Genomic DNA, 27,899 nt, shown 5'->3' with positions numbered 1-27,899 from the left:
CTAATATGGAGCCGGACCTCACGTGTAAGGGCATGGAGATAAAGGGTGAGGCTACGTGCATAGGCCTCCTCCCCATCATCTGTAGTTACTCTAGACAAATAATTGAGCACCCCTGTGTCCACATTGGTCCTGCTCTCTTGAATAGTGACCTGGCGCCTTCTTGTTCGCCGTGATGTAAGAGCAGCCTGTGGGGAGGACCTGATCTGGGCAGTTGGGCTGTTGCTCAAGTTGCCCGGCTCTTCCAGGATGGGTGATGCGGCAGCAGCAGACCGTCCTGGTGGTGTTGTGTGTAGGCCAGCCATTGTGTTGTCCTGTGATGCCTCATCTTCAGCCATCCTTCTTGTAGGGGGAGAAGATGGGCCAGCCACCTCATCCCCTACAGGATCTATAATGGGCTCTGCCTCTGAGGCCGTTCCTCGATCCGTAAGGTTGGATTGAGTTCTGTTATGAAATAGAACAGAGGCAAAAATACATCAATATTAAAGTATTTGTGTAATGTATTTGTGTAATGTGGTGTGAGGTATCTACTTACGGTCTCAGATCCAGAATTGGGGCGAGGAAGGACAGCCGGTCATAGTATATGTACTTCCTTTTTACATATCCAGCATCCCCACTCCTGGACCGCTGCTGGCGTTCCCGGCGGAACTGGTCCCGGATGCTTCGCCAGCGTTTCAACACATCTTCCACTGCAATGTGACACGAAAAATTGTCAAATTCACATATTTGAGAGGTCACATTTTCAAAAACAGTCTAGGCATGGGGCCTTCTGGGGTGTGCGTTCTACCTATGGTGGCATATGTAATTGGGCAGATACACAGGGTCTCATTAGCTGCACTTAAAATAATTTGTTTGTCTAGGAGGATGAGGAGCTTGTGGCCTAACCCAAAATTATGGCTGTGTGAAGCCACGTGTCACATCAAATGTAACGGCCTCATGAGGCTAAAAGTACATGCACAGGAAGGGGGGTGCTTATTCTAGATTCTTTTTTTTTTGCGCGCTAAGGTTAATGATGTTTTTAGGGTTGCACTTACGAATTTTATGCTGCTCATCACGTGGTCGGTCACCAAAGTCATGGTACATCTGGCGACAGATGCGCCTCCATGACGCCTCCTTTCTTGTCCGGTTAGCATAATTTGCATTGCGTGGGTCCCATATTTCGGGACGCTCCTGCACCAGGACAATGAGCATCTCCACATTTATGTATGTGGACGCCATGCTGGTGCTGTACTCCGTGGAGGCGTACTTCCTGGATGTCTGGAGCGCTTTTTGAGCTCATTTGCATGTCTAGGCTTCCTGATGATGGATTGGCCCATTTCCTGTCACCAGCCAAAAGACCTGCGTATTGCTCGCAGGTCATACGTGTGTTCCGTGTGTAATCCGTATTTTTTGCGCACCCATAGACTTGCATTGGCGTACTACAGGCGTAGTACGCTGACAATCGCAGCATGCTGCGATTGGCACGGAGCATAGGATACGGATGAGAAATATACGCCTGGTGCCAGTGACCCCATAGAAAATCATTTGTCCGTGTCTAATGCGTGCTTTTAGCGCCTCTCACTCAGCCGTATTCCTCGCCAGTGTGACTCCGGCCTAACAGTGGCAACAGGACAATGTCTGTAGATAACTTAGCAAAGCCCTGCCTACAGGTTTGCTTTAATCTAGAAATGCATGCTAGCCCCCGGCTTAAAGAATCAGGTCAGTGTACTCCAGCAAGCGCATCATTAATAATGGCGTGCGCTATGGCAGTCTTAATGAATCAAACGCATAGATTAAGGGCGAGGAACATGATTTAGAACAGGAACCTATATTCACACAGAAATGCAGAGTTCAAATACCCCACTAATAAATTATGAACCAGAAGTGTGCGAAGTAGTCAGCACCATGATTAAATCCATGTAAAATGAAAGGATTTAATCGGTAGTTATATGTTTCTGAGTTGTGAGTTCAAATGGTTAATTCTAGCACTTTTTCAGAACAACAAAAATGATAACTCCAGAAGGTATGCTATATTTATGAGAAAAACTGCTTTCAGGTTTTAAAATACTATCTACAGGGTGGGCCATTTTTATGGATACACCTAAATAAAATGGGAATGGTTGGTGATATTAACTTCCTGTTCGTGGCACATTAGTATATGGGAGGGGGAAACTTTTCTAGATGGGTGGTGACCATGGCGGCCATTTTGAAGTTGGCCGTGTTGGATCCAACTTTATTTTTTTCAATGGGAAGAGGGTCATGTGACACATCAAACTTATTGAGAATTTCACAAGAAAAACAATGGTGTGCTTGCTTTTAACGTATCTTTATTCTTTCATGAGTTATTTACAAGTTTCTCTTTGTTTACAGCCATTGACATGTTGCAGAGGTTAAGGAGGAGAGGTGAGGAGCGGATAGAATTGTGTTTATGTCTGGTGAATGCAGTACCCGGGTCATTGCAGCAGATTTCAATGCAAGACACCCTACGCAACAAAACTGCCACCATTCCCATTTTATTTTGGTGTATCCATATAAATAGCCCACCCTAAAAAGTTTGCCTCATCACTGAACATAATTTTCTGTGGAAACTGAGGGTCCTGTTCCAATTTTTGTTTTGCTCATTCTGCAAATTCAGCGTGCCGATCTGGGTCACCAACTATTCCCAATTTTTTTAGGTATATCCATATAAATGGCCCACCCTGTACATACAATACATTAAATATTCACATAGAAAAAAATATAGATCAGTTGGCTAAAATACAGTAAGATAGATGCTTGTTAGTCACAGGTTCCTTTGTTTGCTTGACTTTCCTTTCAATTCCATTCAAATAAAGAATGTACTATGTGGAAATAAATGCCAGAGATAGTGTCTGCTAAGTTACATGTTATTATTATTACTATTATCATTATTATTATCATTATTATTTACCTATTGTTATTTCTTTAGGGAATATTCCACAGTGGTGCCATAGTTTTACTAGCCACTAGTCGGAGTCAGGCTTTGCGGCTAAGACCTGATGGGTCATGCAGTGGTGCTGGGAAACAGAAGGAGGAATCCTACTGGAGAGTGCACAAAATAGGTCCTGCTGTGTGCTTGTTCGAAAATGTAACCCATCCTAGAATGTTTCTGCAGATTAAAAATGGTAGATGTGATGGGGAAGTAAGTATACTATAATCACAATCTATTTCAACAGCATTGCTTTAAATTTTCGTTACATTTTTGATCTGTATATCACAAATGGAAATCCACAACACTACAAAACAGTGAGCAGACTAAGGCCACGTTCACACTTTCAGTATTTGGTCCGTATTTGACATCAGTGTTAGTGATGAGCTCAGATAAGGTGTTATCCAAGCATGCTCGAGTGCTAATAGAGTATCTTCAGCATGCTCTAATACTGTGTTGTCTCTTCATATGGGACAGAGGAAACTTTGCCCCCTCAGGATACGTCTGCCCACCCTATTTTTAGACTCTCACTATAAATTCAGATGAAATGTTTTTAATTATTCAAAATACAATAATGATTGTTGCTGTACTGTGTATTTTCTTTGTTTTCTGTCAGGGCACAGGAGATGAGTACTGCCAATTTAAAGTGGGAAAAAATTATGAAAATGGATCTGTGACCCTAGAAAGCATAAGAAGTAAAGGAATATACATTGGGCTACATTCCAATGGATTTGCAAAGCCGATGATACATACCGGAGAGCAAAACATTGTTTTTTACCCACAAGTTATTAAATGTATGTATCATGTGAACACAAATCGCATTCTGCATTTAAGAGCAAATTAAAAAATAGTCATGTTTAATAACGCCTCACGTAGAAAGGTCTTAGGCTATGTGTACACGGTGCGGATTCTGCTGAGAATCCGCAGAGGATTTCGCCCTGCGGATCAGCAGCAGAACTGCAGGTGATGTACAGTACCATTATAGGCTATGGAAAACAAAATCCGCTGCGGATTTTTCCACGCGGATTTTGTGCGGAATGAAAAAAGCAGCATGTCACTTCTTTTGTGCGGTTTTGCTGCAGTTTTCCACCTGCTCCAATCTAGAAATCCGCAGGTGGAAAACTGCACAAAACTGCAGTAAATCCGCACAAAAAATGCACTAAATCTGCAGGAAAAATGCAGGTCATTTTACCTGTGGATTTAGTAAAATCTGTGCGGAAAAATCTGCAGCAGAATCCACACAGTGTGTACATAGCCTAAGGGGTACTTCACACTAAGCGAGATTGCTAGCGAGATCGCTGATGCGTCACCGTGTGTGGCACACATCAGCGACCGGCCCCCCCGCCGGGTATCGTGCAGGAATGTCCTGGGCCATTTTTTGATCGTTGGTCTCCTGCTTGCCAGCATGCATCGCGGTGTGTGGCAGCGGGAGACCAATGATCAGCGAGCTCCCAGCGCTGTAAGCAGACACTGGGAGCTGGTATCCAGGGTGAATAGCGGGTAACTAAGCCCGCGCGTCGCTTAGTTACCCGCTGTGTACCCTGGATACCAGCGTGCTCGCGCTGGGAGCTGGTATCCAAGGTAAACAGCGGGTAACTAAGCATCGCACGCGCTTAGTTACCTGCTGTTTACCCTGGATACTAGCATCCTCGCTGGTCCTGATCGCTGGTGAGTCGGCCTGTTTCAGCGATCATGTAGGGACGCACCAGCGATCCTGTCCAGGTCGTATCATTGTCGTGATCACTGGTGCGTCGTTTAGTGTAACATGTGGCAGATACCAGTTATGTTAAATAGCCAGTATCTGTCTCTATCAGCCATGGCTGGAGATAATTCAGGCTGTTAACCTTTTAAATGACACGATCACGGGGTACTGATTGGTTACTGTGGGAGCTAGTGCCCTGCTGAAAGCCTGCGTCACTGCCATCTTGGTAGTCCTCTGAAGCACATCTATATGCAGAGCTTCAAATGAGACTGAGATTTCCACCATATACTGCAATACTGTGGTATTACAAAATATAGTATAAGCAGGAGATCGCAGGTTTAAATCCCATTAGGAGACTTACTGTACATATAAAGTAAAAAATAAATAAAAACTTTTAAAAAATATTACAAAATATATAAAAGTTTAAATAATCCCTTTCACTCCCATGGAAAATAAATACAGTGAAAAGAGCACCCAGCTATTTCCACATAGGGACAGAAAAAGGCCAAAATTTGTTTGTGTTATACTACTACCGTAGTGTTGAGATGTAAAGAAAATGGGAGTGTTAGTCAGTTTTTGAATAATAAAACAATTTAAGTGAGATAGGGAAACGCTGGAACTGCAGTAACAGCATGTTAATAACAGCCTTACTTTTAATCATCATACACAGCAATTTTAAACCAGGGGAAAAGTTCAATATCCTATGTTCTAAGTTTGCTAGAAAAGAAGAATCATGAAACCTAGGCTTGTGTGCCGTAGAGAAGGATTTTTTTTTCTTTTTTTTCTAATTTTGTAAAACACAAATAATAAGTCTCCGCAATCCAGAAATTGTAAATCAACTGTCTATATCACAAATTGTACATGTTGTTAAAAATGTTCGTTTTTTTGATGCACACTTCTTTATTGTAGTAGTCCAATATTAGACCCCTATATGCCATTCAAATACAGCAGCCTGATGTCTAAGCTCACTTTTGGTTGGGAAACAAGTTTTTCTTGTCTCGTTCATTTTTTGGAAAGTAATTTTTCTTACTATTTTTTCTCTTTTCTTTCATATATGTCCAGAAATAAACGTTAGACACTTCAAAATCTGTACATCAACATAATCTAATACGATTTGTTACCGTTATATAGTAAGCAATTCCAACTCATAATGATAAAATTGCAATAATTTTTAGTCAATGTTTGAGATTAAAAAAAAATAGATACTGTAAATGATTTAAAAAAACAAGGAAAAAAACCTCCAAAAAGAGAGGGGAAAACACAGATGATACAGCAATGTTGGAGGTGGTGAGACCAAAAATGGAGATGAACAGTGAAAAAACCCACTCAAATAAGCACTAAGGGAAGCAAAAAAGAATAATAGGCTACCTATGAAATGGTCTGTATCATGCAATATATACTGTAGGTGCCAAAAAGTTGTGTTGGTCTGGGAGGTGGAACTGTCCGAACAACATGTAATGCTGCTTAACGCTTTAAAGTGCTGTAAATAATGATAAAAATTTTTGCAATTTTATCATTATAAGTTGGAATCATTTCCTATCTAAGGCTAGTTTCACACTAGCGTATGAAGGAGCTGCAGACAGCTGCGGGCTTCCTCCGTGAAGCTCTGCCCCCGGCTGCACCTCCTCCGGTCAGCTCCGCCTCTGTCGGCATGCAGCCTGCTTACCCTATCTTTAGCATTAGGTACGCAGTCCGTGCTGATGAATGCAGATGCCTCCGCATGCGTCTTTTTGACGGTGCGGTGACCTGCACCAAATGCAGCATGTTGCATTTTGGAATGTGAAAGGAAAAATTGAACATTTAACTTTTTTCACAAACTTTTTATTTTAGACCAATTTTTTTCTATTTTCACAAGGGTAACAGGAAAAAATGAGCCAGAAAATTTGTTGTGCAATTTTTCCTGAGCATACCGATACCAGATATGAGGGGATAAACCACTGTTTGGGCACACGGCAGAGCTTGGAAGAGAAGGTGCGCCATTTAACTTTTTGAATGTGACATTTTCTGGAATTATTAGCGGATGCCATGTGGCGTGTGGAGAGCCCATGATGTACATAAACAAGGCAAGCCACTCAAAAATGACACGATTTTGGAAACTACAACCCTCAGGGAACTTATCTAGATATTTGGTGAATACTTTGAACCCCTACATGCTTCACAGAAGATTATAATTTTGAACCATGAAAATAAAAAAAATCAAATTTTTCCCACAAAAATGATTTTTAGCCCCAATTTTGCATTTTCACAAGGGTAACAGGAGAAATTGCACCATGTAATTTGTTGTGCAATTTGTCCTGAGTACGCCGATAGCCCATATGTGGGGGAAAACTACTGGTTGGATGCAAGACAAGCCTCTGAAAGGAAGGAGTAATGTTTTGGAATGCTGACCCCAAGTGTTTCACAAAAGTTTATAACATAGAGCCATGAAAATAAAAAAATTAAATTTTTCCACAAAAAAATATTATTTTAGCCCCCAATTTTTTTTATTTTCACTAGGTTAATGTGGCGCCCCTGAGGCTCAGTCGCCACAGAGGTACTGCAGCTCCTCCTGAGGTGTGGTATCCCACCATCCAGGTAAGGTGGAGACTCCTGACCACGCTCCAACACCAGCACCCCACACCACAAAGTAGTGTAGCAAAGCACCTTCGGCGGCTCCCTGCTTGGAGTATAGCAAAGTACCCATTGGTGGCTCCCTGCTTGGAACACGAAATGTGCTGGGAGGTGGGTGGAGTTAGATTACATTACAAAGAGCGGGAAGAGTTTAGAACAGTCAGTGAGTAGATTGGTTCGAGAGTTGGAGAGAAGAAGATCCCTGGAGAGAGGGATAGATGGATGGAAGTGCTGCAGCAGATGCCAGTGACCTGGGTCTGCTGGCACGGGAAAGGAAGAAGGAGAGCAACATAGACTGAAAGCCTGACTCTCCATAGAAAGAGAGATTAGTACGGAACGTGAGGAGTAAAAGGGAACAGAGGACGTGGGTTAGAACCCTTCCTAGAATTTCCAAGCGCAAGGCCGGGGCCCGGTCCCCGAGGTTGTATGGATACTAATGGTCCTGCAGCAGACACCGGAGGAATAGAAGTAGTGACCACTTTATTCCCACACAAGACTTGGGGGCACAACAGCAACTGGATAGTGAGCCGGGACTTAGTAGCAAGAAGTCCCCAAAGCAGGCTACAGCTGTCTGCCATACAAGTAGAGTTCGTAAGAACATCGGACAGGAGGAACTTCAGTGTAACTCAGTACTAGGAGTACTTCATTTAAAGGCGCTATAAGAGGAGGCGTTCAGAAAGGCACATGTTGGCGGAGTGTTGGAAAGGAGTATTCCATCTGGCCTGGAGGTTGACTGAGTCCCTGACCCGGAGGACATGGCACGGAGGCAGGCACCAGTTTGTACAACAGACTGTGAGTAAAGCTTTGGAACTACATGCCCTGGTGTCCTCCACTTATTCCTGCGCCAACCTGCCCAGCACTGCTACATCCCTTGCCCCGGATACTACACCATCTACGTGTCACTTCTCCTACTCTGCCCTGGGACTACAGCCCTGCCTATGGAGGGCTATAACATCACTGCTGCACCACACCATCTGTCCCAGAGGATCTGTCTGCAGCGTCGGCTTAAATCTTCATTGCCGAACACCACAGGTGGCGTCACGACTTACACATTGACACTGAACATTTACAATGGGCGCCCAGGGCCATGGGCTGGGTTCCAGCTACCGTGACATCTCCCTTTGAGGACCATCGGGCATGGTACCGAGTACCCCACTGCCCTGGGTGTGAGGGCGTCCCATTAACAGGACAAACTAGACCCTCAAAATCGTTGTGCATTTTCTCCTGAGTATATCGATACCCTATATGTGGTCAAAAACTGCTTTTGAGGTACAGTGCAAAGGTCAGAAGGGAAGAAGCGCTGTATTAGAGTTCAAATTTTTCTGGACTGTTTTGAGGTATCATATGTGTTTTAAGGGGGGATCCCTTTTTTCACACAGGGCCCTGTAGGTTTGGATTTCTTTTTTCCTTAATAATTAAGACCTTAATTTTAAAACTGTCTTTTGTGTTTATTTGTGTTATCTTTGTCTAATATTTAAATTTGTTTGGTGATCTGAAACATTTAAGTGTGAAAAGCATGCAAAAGAATAGGAAATCAGGAAGGGTTTATACATTTTTTCACACAACTGTAACTGGCCAAGTATCCGATGCCTTTGGCTGTGAAACAACCCCTTATCAACAGGCTTCCTCCACCGAATTTGACAGTTCTTTCAAGTTCTCGATCTATTTATCCCTTTTCCCTTCTTTCTTCCAGACCCATTTGCACCCATCAGAGCCTAGTCTATTGACTTTCATCTCATCGCTCCAAATAACCCATTTCCAATCTTATACTGTCCACTTTTGTATTTTTTTGCAAACTCAAGCAGATGCTTTTTGTTATGATGTTAAAGCTTAAGCTTCTTCACCTTTTTTCCGCCATCATTTAAGACTTTTGCAATGTGCGACGCACGGTGCTTGTATCGACATCTGTGATCTCACTATTACGACGCATACGAGCCACGTAAACTGCTGTGTTTGTCGCACCAAAACTGATAGACGATAGACCTTGGGATGAATAGAGATGAGCAAACATCGTCATTTCCCTCCTTAGTCGGCAAGCTATAGCGGTTACCGAAGAAGTTGCATTGGGAAGCCCTGGAGCACTCCCGATGATCAGCTGTTCGGCGCCACAGCTGCATGTGTCACGGCTGTGTGACAGTCACAACACACAGGCTCTCCATGCATGTATTTCTTTGCAGCCGAGCGCTCCGTTCCGAGTGTCGGCGGCAGTGCAGGGTATTGAAGTGCGCAACTCGTCCGAATTTCTCGCATGTGAGTATGAGCCCTAATAGCAGCACTGAGCTATTAGGGAATGTGACAACAGGTTGTGTATTGTAGTGTACAGGAAGAAAAAGATTTTTCCACCACCAGGAGCAAAACAGTAACAATGCAGTGACATGACAAGAATCTGTTTAACTAGTCACATGCTAAATAGTTGCAAGTGAAATATATGTATGGAGATAGCCAAGATGATTGTCTATGAAATGATGGTAGTATCATGTTCGAAGCAGTAGTGGATGATGAGATACGGAGCCTAACTCAAAAGTTCAAAACAGTGTTACCATTTTGCTCTTCAGTGCACATGGTATGCCAATAAACTTTTTAATTATTGGTCCGAAACTGTACAGAAATGGACCATGCATAGTGCGGAAGGCATACCTCACATCAGCGTTTTCCAAACTCCAGTCCTCGCGGACCCCAACAGGTCATGTTTTCAGGATTTCCTTAGTATTTCACAGGTGATGGAAGTATCATCAAGGCATCAGGAATTCTCTCACATGTGTAACACTATGGAAATCCTGAAAACATGACCTGTTGGGGTCCGCGAGGACTGGAGTTTGGGAACCACTGCCTTACATTCTCTGCCTTTGTGCTAACAATTAATACAGAAAAAATATAAGAAAAACAATTAACGTGTCAACTGCCCTAGATTTTCTGCAAATATTTTTTTTTCAGATACCAGATGCAGAATGAGAAATGGTCCCCTGTAGTTGTGCCCATTAAGTGTTTCTTTTTCTCTGTAGTTGGCAGAGAAAAGCCTATGGGAACATTTGCAACTCTCAGCCAGAAAAAAGATAAAATTCTGAAAGATGAAGTAATAGAGGAAACACAAGGACCAGTGGCTCAGAACCCATCAGCTTCTCCTGCTGCAATCAAAAGTGAGTAGCTTAATGAGTGTGGTCATGTTCACTATCAGTTCATGCAGTAAGATATTAGACACAGGGGAGGAAACAAAATGTGAGCGTTTAGGATATTACCTCATACTAATTTACCACAGATTCAGTCAGGTTGTCCTCTGCTCAATGTGAAATGTCAGGTTATGTTTGAGACGCATGCTAAGAGATATTTTTTTCATATAGAAGAAATACCTGTGACTACATATAAGAAAATATATAAACCTAGCATAGGAAAACAGGCTGGATTCAAACATTTATAAAAAATGGTCTGTGCCCAATAAGTATGAACTGTATTTTAGGTGCTGTTGAATGTAGCCTAAATTGTCCCTGTCAAATATTATATATGCAAATCCAATAATTAAATCTTAACAGGTTCAGGGGGCGATACAAGTTCTGAACACATCACAAATTTTCTAAGTAAATATATTTTTAAAGGTGCTATTGACATGAAATTATCATGTATTATGTCGGTACTAACTCATCCAATCTACCCAGGAAAAGAAATCAAACCATAGATATCTAAAAATTAATTTATGTGCAATAATAAAAATGACACAGGAAACAATTATTGAACACCCTTAAGCCCCCTTTACATTTAGCGATGCACCAGCGATCCCAACCACGATACGACCCGGTCAGGATCGCTGGTGCATCGCTAAATGGTCACTAGTGAGCTGGCAAACAGGCAGATTTCACAGCAATGCAGTGACGCAGCAGCGGTCGTTACTTACCTTTCAGACGCGGAGATGATGAGGTCCTCCTGCCCACGTCCACGCGTCGCTCGTCGGCTCCAGCAGGAAGCCCAGCAGGAAGCAGCCGACGAGAAATGGACGTGAACGATCTCGCGCGATCAGTGATAGCCAGGGCAGTAGTAATAGGCGTTGAGGAAGAGGGTGCAGTTAGACACAGAGATGTAGTGTCACGCTCACGCCTTGGCTGAATGGCGTGAGGCGGGGGGTTGTGGCCCCACTGTGCCACAAACCAGGCTACCCTGGAAGGGGCGTGACTACGACAGCTACCTCGGTCTTCACTGGAGCCTCTGATGGTGAGGTCAGGCTTGTGCGGCAGGTAGCTGTCGGGTGCCACTCCAGGGTGGTGTCTGGCTGTGGCTGCTGATCCCACTCGGGGACAAGTCACTTGGACAGGTGTGATTAACAGGCAGGCTGAGACACTGGGAAAGCAAGCACGGCTTGGTACACTGGCAGGCAGGCACGGCTTGGAGACACGGCTTGGAGACACTGGGCAAGCGGGCACGGCTTGGAGACACTGGGCAAGCGGGCACGGCTTGGAGACACTGGGCAAGCGGGCACGGCTTGGAGACACAGAGCAGGTAGGTGACGGCTTGAGACACAGGGCAAGCAGGAGTGATATATGAGAGAACAGGTTTGGACCTGTTCACACAGGAGGTGCAGGTATGGATATAGGCAGGAAGGAGTGGAATATGAAGGAACAGGTTTGGACCTGTTCACACAGGAGGTGCAGGTAGGCGGAGCCGCAGGAGTGCGGAGTAGGCAGAGCCGCTGGAGTGCGGAGTAGGCTGGGCTCCAAGGGAGTCGGGCAGGCAGAGCGGCTAGGGAGCCGGGTAGGCAGAGCGGCTAGGGAGCCGGGTAGGCAGAGCGGCTAGGGAGCCAAGCAGGCAGAGCGGCTAGGGAGCCGAGCAGGCAGAGCGGCTAGGGAGCCGAACAGGCAGAGCGGCTAGGGAGCCGAGCAGGCAGAGCAGCTAGGGAGCTGAGCAGGCAGAGTGGCTAGGGAGCCGTGCACAGATAGAGCTGCAAGGGTGCAGATTCACAGGCAGAGCTGCAAGGGTGCAGATGAACAGATAGAGCTGCAAGGGTGCAGATTCACAGACAGAGCTGCAAGGGTGCAGATGAACAGATAGAGCTGCAAGGGTGCAGATTCACAGACAGAGCTGCAAGGGTGCAGATGAACAGATAGAGCTGCAAGGGTGCAGATTCACAGACAGAGCTGCAAGGGTGCAGATGCACAGACAAGAAATATTCCTTCAGAGAAGGAAGAAATACACAGAACAGGGCCTGGCTTCCTCAGCAGCAAGATACTAACTGAGATTAGACAATGCACAGGTAATGTTTCAGTGGGTGTGGCGAAACTAAATAGTCAAGGGCTTTAGGTGATTGGTCAGGGACAGATTAGGCAGGTGCACCCTGACTGCATAAGAACCAGAGAGTTCTGGCGCCGCCCCCCTATACACACAGTCAGGAAACATGGAGAGCAGAAGCACGGAGCACAGGACTGGCAACAGACAGATTTCACAGCATGACTTGAAGCAGAAAGTAAGTTGGTGTGCGGGGGATGGGAGGCCATGCAGTGATGCCAGCAGGGTTGTTACATGTAGCAGTGCTGAATGGGTTGCAGGAAGAAGGCAATGACACAACAGGGTGCAGTTTCCTTACCTTTACTTTGCAAGTGCAGTCCAGGATCCAGATTACAGATGGAACAGGAGTTGGCCAGCCTGGAAGCAATTTAGGAATCTCTCTATGCAGATGGGTTGTGTAGTCTCCTTTCTAGCGCTTATCTGAGGTACATGCAGTACTGAGTTACACTGAAGTTCCTCTTGCTTGCTCTCTTTTAGAAACCCCTCGTAGGGCAGACAGCTGTAGCCTCCTTCTTCTGGCTCATACGTTGCTGTTGTGCATTCGAGTCTTATATGGGAATAGAGCATTTACAGCTTCTTATTCCTCCGGTTTCTGAGGCAGGAACATCAGTATCCATACAACCTCGGAGACCAGACTCCGGACCATGCACTACGCTAGAAGGGAGCCTGAACTCTGCTCAATCCTCCAGCTCTTCTCCTCTCGTCCACACACTTTGCCCTCCTCACACGAACTAACTTCCCCTTCCCGGCCCCCAGAGAGCAGCTCCTGCCCCAGCTTTGGTTCAGAGCTCCCTCTGCTGGCCTGGAGTGGGAACCATGCTGTGTGTTGAATACACCTGACAGAGAGACCCTTTATTGCTTCCAAGCATGACATCACACTCCCAAGGAGGAAGGTAATGCCACTGTGGCGACCATAATCCTGGGGGCGCCACACTTTCACTTCCAAACTTCTCTGTTGGTACGGTGTTTTGGGGGTGATATGCAGTGCCTTTTGGTCTCCAAACATGGTGTATATTATGGCATCCAAAGAGTTCAGTTTTGATCTCATCTGACCAGACTACGCTTTTCTAATTGTTGTTTAGTACATTTTAAAAACACTTGAACATTCATATTGCCCAGCCATGGAATCTTGCATGGTGAGTATGTATACAGGCCACAGAGTTTAGTGCATTACTTAGAGGTTTTTTTTTTTAAATAATTGTACCTGCTGATTCCAGGTCTTCATGTAACACTTCACAGGTGATCTTTGGCTCCTGGACAACTCTGTCTGACATCTTGCGGAGAACACCTGGCCGTGGCCGGTTTATGGTGAAACGATGTTCTTTCCTCTTCCCGATTATGGCCCCAACAGTGCTCACACTGGAGCCTTCAGTAGTTTAGAAATTCTTCTGTAACCAATGCCATCAATTTGGTTCTGAGGTAGCGCACTGGTTTAACTCATTATGAGATGTTTCTTGTATGGCACCTTGGTAATGAAACACTCTTTTATAGGCTATCAGTTGAACCAGCTGATATTATTTTTCACTTAGTGGCAGGATTGCTTTCTAATTTCTCATAGATTTCAACTGGTATCATGACTTTCCATAGCTTTTTGCACCTCTCTTTCTTCACGTGTTCAATACATTTTCCCTGTATCATTTCTCATTATTACACATAACTTAATTATGTACATCTATTTTTCATTTCTTTGCCTCTGCGGATTGGATTGGTTGTTACTAGGGACGGATTGGATGCTCTTTACTCGAACCAAGCAATTCCTAATGATTGGATGCTCATTTCGAGTAACGAGTATAATGGGAGTTAATGGGAAATCCAAGCATTTTTCCAGCAGACCCTACAAGTAGAGATGAGTAACTTTGCCTTTTTTCGGGTCGAGTCGGGTTTCATGAAACCCGACTTTCTCAAAAGTCGGGTCGAACGAAATCGGCCGATTATCGTGAAAAGTCGAAGGCCGACTGAAACACGAAACCCAATGCAAGTCAATGGGGAACCAAGGTCGGCAGGGAGTGGAGGACAGGAAACACACCTACAGTGCCCATTTTAATGCCAAAAACATCAATTCTTATTACTTACGCTTGTCAACCTTAATTTACTTTATAATAATAGTTAGGCATTGAAAACTGGGGGTTATTTGGCTAAAGTTGTGGGGGGGTAGGGCTGGCTCCAGATTTTCGTGGGCCCAGGGCCAAAGAGTGTCAATGGGCTCCTTTAACACATGCCACAATTCATGATCCTCTGATATGGCAGAGAAATAGCGGTATAGTACAATGAAAAATACTTCACTTCTTACATCTCATGACTGATATCCATTTTAAATTCTCCAATAGATCCAAAAACAGACAGTATATTACTCCATGCAGTGTTATGGCCACCGCATAGTGCGCTATACAGAGTAATAAGGCCCATATATTTCTCCATACAGAATCATTGGTCCCATATAATGTTTGAAAAAGTATATGATGAGCTCCACATAATGCTACAGTATATGTTGGTCCCCATGGAAGAAGCTCCACTGTGTTATGGGCCCAAATAATGCTCCATATTTAATGGGCCCCATTTCTAATGCTCCAGTGCATAATGGGCCCTGTAAATGCTGCTCCTGTGTCTGATGTCCACCTTTGGAATGCTCCAGTGTATGGTGGGCCTCATATATCATTCTCCAGAGTATAGTGCTCCCCAAAAATAGCTGTCCCAACATTGAAACAATTAAATAAGTCTCCTCGCTAGGGAATCCCTGTACTAGACTGGACTCCTCGTCGTCCCCATCTTCCATCTCACTGCACTTGGACTGTTTAGGCAGAGGGCGTACAGACGTGATGTCATTGCGCTCTCTGACCAGAATGTCACTGTCAGGAAACGCAGAAGACGTCACAGCGGTGGAGCAGGGAGAGGTATTTCAACTTTGCAAGTGCTGTGATCCTGAGCAATCAGGGGGAGCCCACTCATTAACGATGGCACTGGCACAGGGCCCCTCATAGTACGCCGGTGTGTCTGACGGCGGGTGTGCACCCCACCATCAAAGACACTTGATTCTACTATGAGGGACCTTGTGCCAGTGCAATTGCCAAAGAGTGTGCCCACCCACCTGTCCAGGGCAACGGCACTCGCACGGGTGCGTGCGCCAGGTGGTGACCCCGGCCCTGTGGGTGGAGGCAGCCCAGTTAGGAGGTGGAAAAATTGGCATATGTTGATGTTGGACATTCAGGAGCTGCAAATGGAGTAATTGGAGAAGTCCGCAGAAGAGGAGGACAAAAGCAAGCCATTTTTCTGGCAACCTACGTGTCAACAGGGGAGGGTGGGACAAAATCCTTTGAAACCCTTGCATGGTTCATTTTAATGAAGGTTAGATCATCAACATTTTGGGTCGACAGACGGGTCCTTTTTTCTGTCAGGATTGATGCAGCAGCACTGAAGACTCGTTTACATAACACACTAGCAGCAGGGCAAGCGAGCTCCTGTAAAGCATATTGTGCCAATTCAGGCCAGATGTCAAGTTTACTGGCCCAATAGTCAAAGGGGAATGACCGGTGAGGGAGAATATCGATATGAGAGAAGTAGTCTGTTACCATAGTTGACAACTGCTGTCTCCTGTCACTTTTGATCGATGCAGTATTACCAGTCGTGTGAGCGGTACTTGAAAGATCAGTCCATAACATGGTCATGAAACCCGTGTCCAACGCCACTTCGGCTGTGTGCACCTCGGACACCTCTTCCATGTTGCCCCCTACGGCTCATTGGAAAAACATCACCGCCGCTGTGTGCTGGGAATGCCTCAAACAAACGGTTTACCAGAGTTGCTTGTTTATTAGCCAATATTAGCTCTAGGTTCTCGTGTGGCATGTTTTGGAATTTGCCTTTATAGCGTGGATCCAGGATGCTGGCCAACCAGTAGTCGTCATTGTTCAGCATTTTGGCAAAGCAGGGGTCCCTTTTTAAAGGTTCTGCAAGGCATAATCAGACATGTGGGCCAATGTTCCATGTGTCAATGATGCACTGCGATTGCTGGGTGGAGGAGCACTTTCTGGCAAATCCACATCCCTCCAGTCACGCACAAACCCTGTACCTGACCTTGCCATGCCAACATTTTTTCTTGCCCCCTGAGAAGCATCCTCCTCCCCAAAATAATCATCCCCATTGTCCTCCTCATTCTTCTCTTCCTCTTCTTCCTCCACCTCGTCCACGAGACTTCCCTGACCAGACAATGGCTGACTGTCATCAAGGCTTCCCTCCTCCTCTTCCTCCTCGGCTGCAGACGCCTGCTCCTTAATGTGCGTCAAAGTTTGCATGAGCAGACGCATAAGTGGGATGCTCATTCGTATCATGGCGTCGTCTGTGCTTACCAGCCGTGTGCATTCCTCAAAACACTGAAGGACTTTAGAGGTCTTTCAGCTTCGACCACTGCACACCAGACAACTCCATGCCTGCCTGCAAACTGCCTGCCTGTGTATCCTCTCACAAATGTATTACAGCCTGCCTCTGTTCACACAGCCTCTGAACTATGTGCAGGGTAGAGTTCCACCTTGTTGCAACGTCGATAATTAGGCGGAGCTTGGGAAGGTGGAGCAATCGCTGCAGCTTCTGCATACGACTGGAGTGTACGGGCGACCGGCGGATGTGTGAACACAGTCTTCGCACCTTATGGAGCAGGGGTGTTAACTCCGGATAATTATTGAGGAAGCACTGCACCACCAGGTTCAAGGTGTGAGTCAGGCAAGGTATGTGTCTGTGTTTTGAAAGGGCTATGGCTGCCACAAAATTCTGGCCGTTATCACTAACTACCTTGCCTGCCTCAAGATGAAGACTGCCTAGCCATGACTCAGTTTGTCGCTGCAAGTAGTCGTCCAGTACCTCCGCAGTGTGTCTTTTGTCGCCCAAGCACATCATCTTCAACACAGCCTGCTGACGCTTACCACTAGCTGTTCGATAGTTGGACACCTCGTGTGTAACACTGGCAGCTGCGGATGGAGTGCTCGTGCGACTGCGCTCTGTGGACGAGCTTTCGCTTTTGGAGGAGGAGGAGGGTCGAACGTGTACAGCCAACTGTTTCCTATACCATGGGCTAGGCAGCACTGTCCCACCGCCGCTGTCCCCTGCATCCACCACATTAACCCAGTGCGCAGTGATGGACATGTAGCGGCCCTGGCCATGCCTACTGGACCATGCATCTGTTGTGAGGTGCACCTTTCCACTCACTGATTGCTTGAGTGCATGGACAGTGCGGTCTTTCACATGCATGTGGAGGGCTGCGATGGCTTTTCGCGAAAAGAAATGCCGACTGGGTAGGTCATAGCGTGGTACTGCATAGGCCATGAGCTCGCGGAAAGCTTTGCTTTCAACCAACCAGTAGGGCATCATCTCTAACAAGATTAGTTTGGCAATGTGGGCGTTCAAAGCCAGTATACGCGGATGAGAGGATGAGTACTTTCTTGTCCTACTCAGAGTCTCTGGTAGGGTGAGCTGGACTTGAGAGCTGCATATGGTGGAACTAGCGGTGGACATGGCGGACTGAGACAGGGTTGGTGATGGTGTTGGTGGTGTTGCTGATTGCCTAGATTCAGTCTTTCATAGCAATAACATTGTGATTCCATGACTGTTTTGCCCTTGCGACAACACCTCAACATTTGCTGCTGGTGGTGTGCTAACCGGTGGGCTTACAGTGGGGGAAGCGATGCAGCGTTGCTGACTACCTTCATTCGGAGCAGGTGCACATGTGGTACGTGAGGTTTGGTAGTCCGTCCACGCTTGCAAGTGCATGGTGGTTAAATGTCTAAGCATGCAACTGGTATTCAAATATCTTAGATTTCTCCCTCGGCTAAAGGTCTTTGAGCGCTTTTTACAGATAACTTTTGCCTGATCATTAGGATTTTGTTCAAAAAAGTGCCACACTGCACTCTTCCTACTATGGAAGACATTTTGAGACCTTGCACGCTGTGCTAATTTGACCGTCTGGCCAAGCTGTCCTGCAACTCTTTTGGTTTTTGTAACACGTTTTTGGACTGCTACAGTCCTGCCAAATAACAGCTGTTGCGATGTCGTTGCCTGCTGCGGATCCTCCTCCTCCTCTTCTGAGCTATTGGCAGCGGCACCCTCTTCCCCCAATGGATGCCAATCTTGGTCAACAACTGGGTCATCCATCACCTCCTCTTCAATTTCATGTGCACCTTCCTCTGTGTCACCGTGTAAGGTGGTATAGTATGCGGGAAGGGGCACCTGAGTTTCATCAGGGTCTGATTCTGCCTCAGTACACAGCGAGGACAATGTAGTGCTCTGAGTAAATGTACCAGCAGAAAAATCTAGCAGTGGCTGTGCATCAGTGCACTCCATGTCAGATTCATCTTGGACTGGGGAATTCACGATTTGACTTGCTAACCCAGGCATGGTATGTGAAAAGAGCTCCATGGAGTAATCGGTAGTGTGGCCTGCCACATCCTTCACTTTTGGTAGGGGTGAAGGACACAAGGAAAGGTGTTGTTCCTGACCAGGAGCCTCCACTGAATACTCAGTGCTTTTATTTTTTGAAACTTCAGAAGAGGAGGCGAGAGAGCTGGAGACTGTGTCAGGAATGTAAGCCAAAACTTGTTCCTGAAGCTCCGGCTTTAAAAGTGGTTTACCTACTCCCAGAAAAGAGAGCCTTTGAGGCCTTGTGGAGCCAGACGATGATGCAGGCTCAACACCTCCTGCCTTAGGTGCTATTGTGCTTTTGCCACTACCAACAGATGCAACACCACCACCACCACCATCGGGACCAGCTGGCAACCCCCGCCCACTTCCATGGCGTCTTCCACCATACTTGCCCATTTTTGTGAAAATGTACCCAAAATACCACCAGCTATATGGTACTGTAAAAGAAGGTAGAAGGTGTATCTACTATTGGTGAGAATTTGAATCTCACTAGAGATTTGAGGACGCAGAACTATTGTCTCTGGCCCAGTAGAGATTACACCTCAATGTAACAGGCTGAAATTGGATGGTGAATGACAAGGTGGAGGGTGTCTATAGGATTGGTGAGAATTTGAATCTCACTATAGATTTGAGGACGCTGAACTATTGTCTCTGGCCCAGTAGAGATTACACCTCAATGTAACAGGCTGAAATTGGATGGTGAATGACAAGGTGGAGGGTGTCTATAGGATTGGTGAGAATTTGAATCTCACTATAGATTTGAGGACGCTGAACTATTGTCTCTGGCCCAGTAGAGATTACACCTCAATGTAACAGGCTGAAATTGGATGGTGAATGACAAGGTGGAGGGTGTCTATAGGATTGTTAGAATCATAGAATCGTAGAGTTGGAAGGGACCTCCTGGGCCATCTGGTCCAACCCCCTGCTCAAAGCAGGATTCGCTAAATCATCCCAGTCAGATGTCTGTCCAGCCTCTGTTTGAAGACTTCCATTGAAGGAGAACTCACCACTTCTCGTGGCAGCCTGTTCCACTCATTGATCACTCTAACTGTCAAAAAGTTTTTTCTAATATCTAATCTGTGTCTCCTCCCATTCAGTTTCATCCCATTGTTTCTAGTCTTTCCTTGTGCAAATGAGAATAAAGTTGATCCTTCTACAATGTGACAGCCCTTTAGATATTTGTAGTCAGCTATTAAGTCTCCTCTCAGTCTTCTCTTTTGCAAACTAAACATTCCCAAATCCTGCAACCTTTCCTCATAAGACAGGGTTTGCAGACCGGTCACCATTCTGGTCGCTCTTTTTTGAACTTGCTCCAGTTTGTTGATGTCTTTTTTAAAATGTGGTGCCCAAAACTGGACACAATATTCCAGATGAGGTCTGACCAAAGAGGAGTAGAGGGAAATAATGACTTCACGTGATCTAGACTGTATGCTTCTGTTAATACATCCTAGAATTGCATTTGCCTTTTTTGCTGCTGCATTTGAATCTCACTATAGATTTGAGGACGCAGAACTATTGTCTCTGGCCCAGGAGAGATTACACCTCAATGTAACAGGCTGAAATTGGATGGTGTATGACAAGGTGGAGGGTGTCTATAGGATTGCTGAGAATTTGGATCTCACTAGAGATTTGAGGACGCTGACAATGATGCTCTCAATCCAAGTATGGACGCAGGCAGCCTAATAAGCAGGACTGGTGCACAGTGCACACAAAAAAGGGTGGAAAAATGAACGCTTGGTAACTGTGCAGAAAAGAGAGAGAAAAGTATTTTTGCTTTTAAAACAGCAGTTTGCACACCAGTGTGCAAACAGCAATGCAGCTATCAGGGAGCCTTATAAGGCAGCCTAATAACCAACAGAGCTGATGCACAAAAATAGAGCCTCCCCTGTAACTGCACACAAAGTGTTGTGTTGTAAGTGGAAATCACTAACAGTAGAAGCATTTTTTTTGGTTCTTCTTCCCTGCCTAACGCTCTCCCTACAGAATCAGCAGCAGCAGCAGCTCTCCCTATGGAAAGATCGGCATAAGTAAGATGGCGGTCAGCATTCACGCCCTTTTATAGCCCCTGTGATGCCACACAAAGCCAGCCAATCACTTGCATGCCCTTCTCAAAGATGTTGGTGACCGATGCCTATGTCATCGCGTTGCCCACAGTGTGCGTCCTCCATCATTGGCTGAAAAAGGGCGCTGGAAGCATCTTTTGAAACACGACTTTGGCGCTCTGGTCTCCGACCTTGTGGCCGACCTCACGCTATGGTCGGGTTTCGTTTCACGAAACACGACTTCAGCGAAGTCGTCGACTTTTGAATATGACTGACCCGTTTCGCTCTGCTCTACCTACAAGGAGGTATAGGGGGTAGTAAACATTGAAATGGAAGGAAAAGTGCTGAATAGAAGGCCAACAGAATGGAGAAGACCCCTGGAAGCATCTCTGACTCCCAGATCGCTGCTGAGAGCAATGGTGTCACAATTTTACTCCACTTTAAGGTCTGACAATAAAACATTAAAAATCAATGAGAAATTGGAGTTTACAGGAAAAATAATGTTAAGAAACATTGTTTCCTATATAATGATTTGCATATAAGGCAACATTTTAAAAAGGATTTAAAAAATAATAATTTAAGTAAACCATAATTGAATTTGTAATTAATCTTTGTTAAATTTTTTTTTTTTATTATTAAATTTCAGTCTAATTTATGAAGGAAGCAAGAACTGCCAAAAAAATAGATGAACTGCCAAAAAAAATAGATGAAAGAGGAACTCAGATACAAAAATTTAACAAAAAGCACGTATTACTCTATGGATGACTAATTGAATTCAGAACAATTTTTGACCGCTTTATGGGAGTGTTGTATACCAAAAAAATGTTTCAGAGAGCACATAAAACTCTTTGGATGACTAACTGAATCCAGAAGAAAAATTCAACACTTTTTTGGAGTTTTATATACCACCAAAATTTAACAGAAAGCACGTAATACTTTTTGACTATATAGTACATTTTTTCACCCCTCCCAAAAAAATGTGGTCACATGCAGCCCTGTCTAGATACTGTATTCTGCCAATCTCTCTGATCCTGCAGCTGCCCCTAGGATAAATGCAGAATGTATGGGATAGAAACAGAAAAAGAACAAGATGAGTCCTTAGAAGGATTGTTAGTATGATGGTTCAGCTTCAGCACCAATATCAACACTGCAGGCCTCTGATTCGTTAATCGTTCACACACAGGCCTGGACAACCACTCTCTCCCTCCAATAAGAACTGTCCCTGAGCTGGGCAATGGAGTCAGTGTGCTGAGCATGGCGGTGCCTGTCCTTTTATACTTCGGATGACGTAATGCAGCCAGCAAATCAGAGTATTGCCACTACCAAGATGGCTGTGGCATTACAGTAACTGGCAGGCAATCAAGGGAGGGGATTTGAGCTTCAAATCAGAGCATCGGTTAATGCTTGCTGAGTGTAGCACTCTGCAACCCCCGCCTGTGGGGGAACTGTTCGTTTAAAGCCGCTGTCTGTCTTCTAATCGTGTTGCAAATAAATAATTGGCATCAGCCATCTCATTGTCATTTGTAGGCCAATGAAATAATTTTTGGACCGCTGTGTGCTTTCTATCAGCCTGAGAAATAATTAGCATTTTCTTGACGGCTCTGTGTTTTCTAGTAGTATGTGAAATAAACAATTAGCAATGGCATCAGCCGTATCATTGCCAATTGTAGGCTAAATAAAAAAAATTCTGGACCGCTTTTTTCCATTAGTGTTGCAAATAAATAATTGGCCTCAACCATCTCATTGCTATTTGTATGCAAAAGAAACAATTTTTCTGGACCACTGTGTGTTTGTGTTTTCTAGTAGAGTGAGAAATAAGTAATTGGCATAAGCCTTCTCATTGCATTTTGTAGGCTAAAGAACTATTTTTCTGGTCTGCTTTTTTCATCTTTTAAAATTGAAAAGAAAAAATTGACATCAGCCATCTTGTTGCCATTTGTAGGCCAAAAAACTAATTTTTTCAGACTTTTTTTTCTATTAGAGTAGCAAATAAATAATTTTCATCAGCCATCTTGTTGCCATTTGTAGGCCAAATAAATAATTTCTCTGGATTGCTGTGTTTTCTAGTAGTCTGAGAAATAAATAATTGGCATCACCAATCTCATTGCCATTTGTAGGCCAAAGAACTATTTTTTTCTGGACTGCTGTGTGTTTTCCAGTAGTGTTACAAATAAATATCTGGCATCAGCAATCTTGTTGCCATTTTTAGGCCAAAGAAATATTTTTTCTGGACCGCTATGTGTTTTCTAGTAGCGTTTGAATTAAATAATTGACATCAGCCATCTCATTGTCATCTGTAGGCTAAAGAATTAAGTTTTCTGTTCGGCTTTCTTTTCTATTAGTGTTGCACAAACTAATTGGCATCAGCCATCTTGTTGTCATTGGTAGGCCAAAGAAATATTTTTTCTGGACCACTGTGTGTTTCCTAGTAGTCTGAGAAATAAATAATTGGCATTACCCATCCCGTTGCCATTTGTAGGCCAAAGAACTAGTTTTTTTCTGGACCGCTGTGTTTTCTAGGTAGTGTTGCAAATAAATATCTGGCATCAGCCATCTTGTTGCCATTTTTAGGCCAAAGAAATATTTTTTTCTGGACCGCTATGCTATAGCATCTCCAGAAAAACAAGTCCTATTGACTTCGAAATGCGTTGAGTAAATAAATCATCTTTATTTCAAAATTGTGCGACCGTAATTTATACAGCAGTACATGTATCATCCACAAATTTTTCCAGTTCAACACAAAGAGAGGATGTGACAGCACCACTACCAGTGTCACCGAGCATCTCCACACCATCACATGGAAGTGTTCAGCTTTCCATCCCCCAAACCCTTGAGAGAAAAATGAGATACCCCCTAAACACCCACGAGTAATTGTCTCGAATGAGAGTATTTCCAAATTACTGGCCTTTGAAATGCAGCCATTCCAGCTCGTGGAGATGAACAATTTTAAAAAACCGATGGCAGTGGCTGTCCTGCAGTACGTTATTCCCAGCCGCCACTACTTTTCCTGGCAAGCCATCCCAGCTCTGCACACACATGTTGCAGGCCAAGTCAGGTGTGCAGTGCGCAACGCCATCAGAGATAAGGTCCACATATCCACCCATACGTGAACCAGTAAGCATGGCCTGGGACACTAGATCTCATTAACTGTCCATTAGGTAAATTTAGTGGTGCCTGAGACAGAGGCAAAAAATGTTCTAGCTCATGTCCTACCACCACCTAGGATTGCTGGATGTTTATCTGTCCAGGTTGCCTCCTCATCCTACACTGTTTCTTCCACAGCCTCATGATCTGGTCACAGTAAGACCTGCTGTCACGCAGTGTAGGACAGACTAATTGTAACACAAAGGGATAAGGGGAAGGGGGGCCCAATGCTAGGGAAGCAGGGAGTTAAGACCTCTAGGCAGATCTAATGCCACCCTGTCTGCCCTAAGAAACCCTAAAGTTCTGCACCTATCACCGAGCGGGATACCTAATCCATGCCAGACCCTAGCGTAAGCCCTTCTTGGGGAAGGAAAGGGTGTTAGCCGAACTCCACTAACACTAAAGACAGCTTTGATAGACAAAACAAGGGAGACATTTAGCTTGAGTAGACTCAGAGAGAAACACCGATGCCGTCCAAACTCAAAATAGGGCGCTAGCAGACTACTACAGCTCCAAGTCTCAATAGAGAAGTTCAAATAGAAAATATCACCCGAAACTCCCAAAAGGAAGTTGGGAGTTATAAACACCCAGATCCAGGAGTGACCATTATAGCTGGGGGAGGTAGCCACTGGGGCCTAGAGTCAGGAGGACCTGGCAGAAGTCTGCAAAGCAAACTGCAGAGACCCTCTGCAGCCAGATGCAGTGCAACTGTCTGTATCCTATGACACATCCATGGCACCTGCACCACCAACTTTAGCATAGCCAGGAGGCAACAGCAGGCTGTTCTTAAACTCCTGTTTGGGAAAAAAAATCCCACAACACGCAGGAGCTGTGGACTGGGATGTCCAGCAGACAGATGAGTGGTTGATGCCGGTAAACCTCAAGCCTGGCCTGATGGTGTGCGATAATGAATGAAATCTCATAGCAGCTTTAGGCCTAGACAGTTTGATACACATCCCTTGCCTGGCACATATTCTGAACTTGATGATGCAGAGCTTCCTAAAAAACTACCCGTACATGTCAGAGTTTCTGCTGAAAAAGTGAGCAATATGTGCTCGCTTTTGTTGTTCCCACCATGCTGCTGCTCACCTGTCTGTGGTGCAGCATCACTTCTGCCTTTCCACTCACCGGCTGTGAATTGGCCCAGCTCCTTCTGCTCCTCTTCCAGACAGCCCCCCCCCCCGTGGAAGCCCATGTGAAACACGTTGGGACTGCCATTTGTGCTGATCCACACGTGTTATGATGAGTAAGATGGTCCCTTTTATTTCACTTTTATAATACCAGTCTCTTCCACTCTGTTCTTTTAAAGCACTGTAGTGATTACAATACTTAATACAATCTGTATTTAGAAGCATAGTGGCTTCCATGCATCCGCTACTGGCTTGTCAAATCCAACTTACTCATACATTATAAGGGATTTAGAATCTATGCACTGGCACTTTAGTACTTGATGTATAACAAACATAGCTATGAGAGATCTATCATCATGGACAGAGTATACTGTTGATTTATGATGTATATGTATAGGTGACCTGCATTGCCTTTACGCGCCACATAATTGTGGATCAGCTGCTATCACCTGTCTCTTTTCTATTGACTTTTTTAATCGTGTTATTTGATTTTTGCTTGAGTATTATTTTCTTTATGTATTTCTTAATAAATTTATTGTGAAATTTATTTAGATTGGTGAATTTTGACTCTGTGTCTCTTTTAGGAAATACATGTTTGGGAGTGTCCATTAGAACTATTCGTATAGGCTTTCTTACTTTTGGGCAATTGGCCATGATACAGTAAGATACTGTTATATAATGTTGATTGTTCGGTTGATATTGATTTCAGGCATTAACAAGATAGCAGTCTCTGCTAGCAGAAGTTAGGCACAGTTCCTGATTGTGTGTCACAGCCGTTATGTGCAGGGTATAGGGTGGTCTCACGCCGTGAGTGTGCTCCATAAAACTGCTCCCGACTTGCGCCGTACATGTACAACAGATGTCGGTAAGGGTTTAATAGAGACTCTACATATTTCATAGGTTATATTTGCTACTGTGATATTTTTCTGTTGCCTACATACTGGTACATGAGTTTCACTACATTCTTCATTCTGATTCTGTAGGTCATTGCAATAAATGTAAGGTATTGCTGGGTAACATCTGAGTTAGGTCGGGATCACACATGCAAGAAACTCGGACGAGTCTTGCATCTTAATACCCGGCACTGCCGCCGGCACTCGGATCGGAGCGTGCGGCTGCATAGAAATACATGCAGCTGCACGCTCCGCTCCCGAGTGACGGTGGCAGTGCCGGGTATTAAGATGAGAGACTCGTCCGAGTTTCTCGCATGTGTGAACCTGGCCTTACCTTTGAATCAGTACCTCCTATAGAATGAAATATTTACTGATATTCATTGGTGCATTCTACTACAGCTTCTTGTGTTAGTAGCAGTTTCTATCTACATTATATTGAATATTTAATAATATTTTATTTAATATAGTACTAGATGCTAGAAGACAGAGTAGCAATGCTGTCCCTCCATATTCATCAAATGAATGGAAAGTGTCTGTATTGACCGGAAGTGCTGGAACGTCAGCCAATGTAACCCTGTGGGTGTACGGAAGCAAAGGGTCCACAGGTCCTATCACTCTGGGAAAAGGCAGTAAAGATGGTCTCTTTCAATCTAGACAAGAAGACGAATTTAAGGTAATTACAGTCAACAAATAGAAAAAACCTTAACCCACATTTTATATTTCTCTTTATAACTGTTTTCTGTAAGTATTGTAATAAGGTGGTAAAAGAAATATTATAGACTAGACTAGTCTGTCTTCAGTACAGCGGCTAAAGAAAAATCAGTGTGTACTTTGTGTGTACTTTGTGATGCATTGCACAACATTATCCGTGAAGATCTATGATCAGGTGCAGGTCAGTTTACGCTGAGTAATAAAGAAACACAGTGGTCAGGAAAATTCCATAAATCCCATCCACTCTGTTGGAACTGTAAGATGCTGGGTTTTTCTCGCAGTGAAATTATGGCTTATCAAAAACTCATTGTGGGCACACAGCCTTACTGTCTATGCGGCTATTCACATGTCCAAGTTTTTTTTCGTACCGTGTGTCCACAAAAAAACATGGAGACAAATGTGTAGCTTGTCAAATGTGTGGCTTGTCAGCCATGTAAAACATTTACAGTGGCATGTAAAAGTTTGCGCACCCCAAGTCACAATTTCTGTTTGTGAACAGTTGAGCAAGTTGAAGATAAAATTATTTCTAAAGGACTAAAGTTACAGATGACACATTTCCTTTGTATTTTAGGAAAAAAAATATATATATTGTCATTTTTTACATTTTAACAATTACAAAAAGGAAAATGGGCAGATGCAAAAGTTTGGGCACCCTGCAATTAGCACGCGCTTTTCAACTTGTAAATGCTTTTTGTAGCCAGTCAAGATTCTTTCAATTCTTGTTTGAGGGATTTTCATCTTCCAGTTCTGTGAGAGTCATGGGTCGTCTTGCATGCACTGCTATTTTGAGGTCTAACCACAAATTTTCAATGATGTTCAGATGAGGGGACTATGAGGGCCATTGTAAAACTTTCAGCTTGTGCCTTTTGTTGTAGTCTATTGTGGATTTTGAAGTATGTTTAAGATCATTCATTATCCATTTGTAGAAGCCATCCTCTTTTCAACTTCAGCTTTTTTACAGATGGTGTTATGTTTTCAGCAAGAATTTGTTGCAATTTAGTTGAATCCATTCTTTCTTCTACCTGTTACATGTTCCTCTCCATTGGCTGCAATACAATCGCAAAGCATGACTGA

General features: G+C 44.4%; 1 protein-coding gene across 1 annotated transcript in view; it reads left to right on the top strand.

Moving 5' to 3' along the window:
- Nucleotides 1-27,899, top strand: part of RP1 (RP1 axonemal microtubule associated) — a 742,035-nt gene that overhangs the window by 171,885 nt on the left and 542,251 nt on the right. Inside the window, exons 14-17 of the mRNA XM_073583994.1 lie at nt 2,924-3,136; nt 3,540-3,717; nt 10,238-10,372; nt 26,588-26,787. Coding sequence (XP_073440095.1) covers nt 2,924-3,136; nt 3,540-3,717; nt 10,238-10,372; nt 26,588-26,787 — 726 coding nt within the window. The remainder of the gene's footprint in view (nt 1-2,923; nt 3,137-3,539; nt 3,718-10,237; nt 10,373-26,587; nt 26,788-27,899) is intronic.

This window comes from Dendrobates tinctorius, unplaced genomic scaffold (assembly GCF_039654945.1).
Source record: "Dendrobates tinctorius isolate UK_male_01 unplaced genomic scaffold, ASM3965494v1 ptg000082l, whole genome shotgun sequence".
In the NCBI taxonomy this organism is placed as follows: domain Eukaryota; kingdom Metazoa; phylum Chordata; class Amphibia; order Anura; family Dendrobatidae; genus Dendrobates; species Dendrobates tinctorius.
This window is presented reverse-complemented; position numbering and strand designations above follow the sequence as displayed.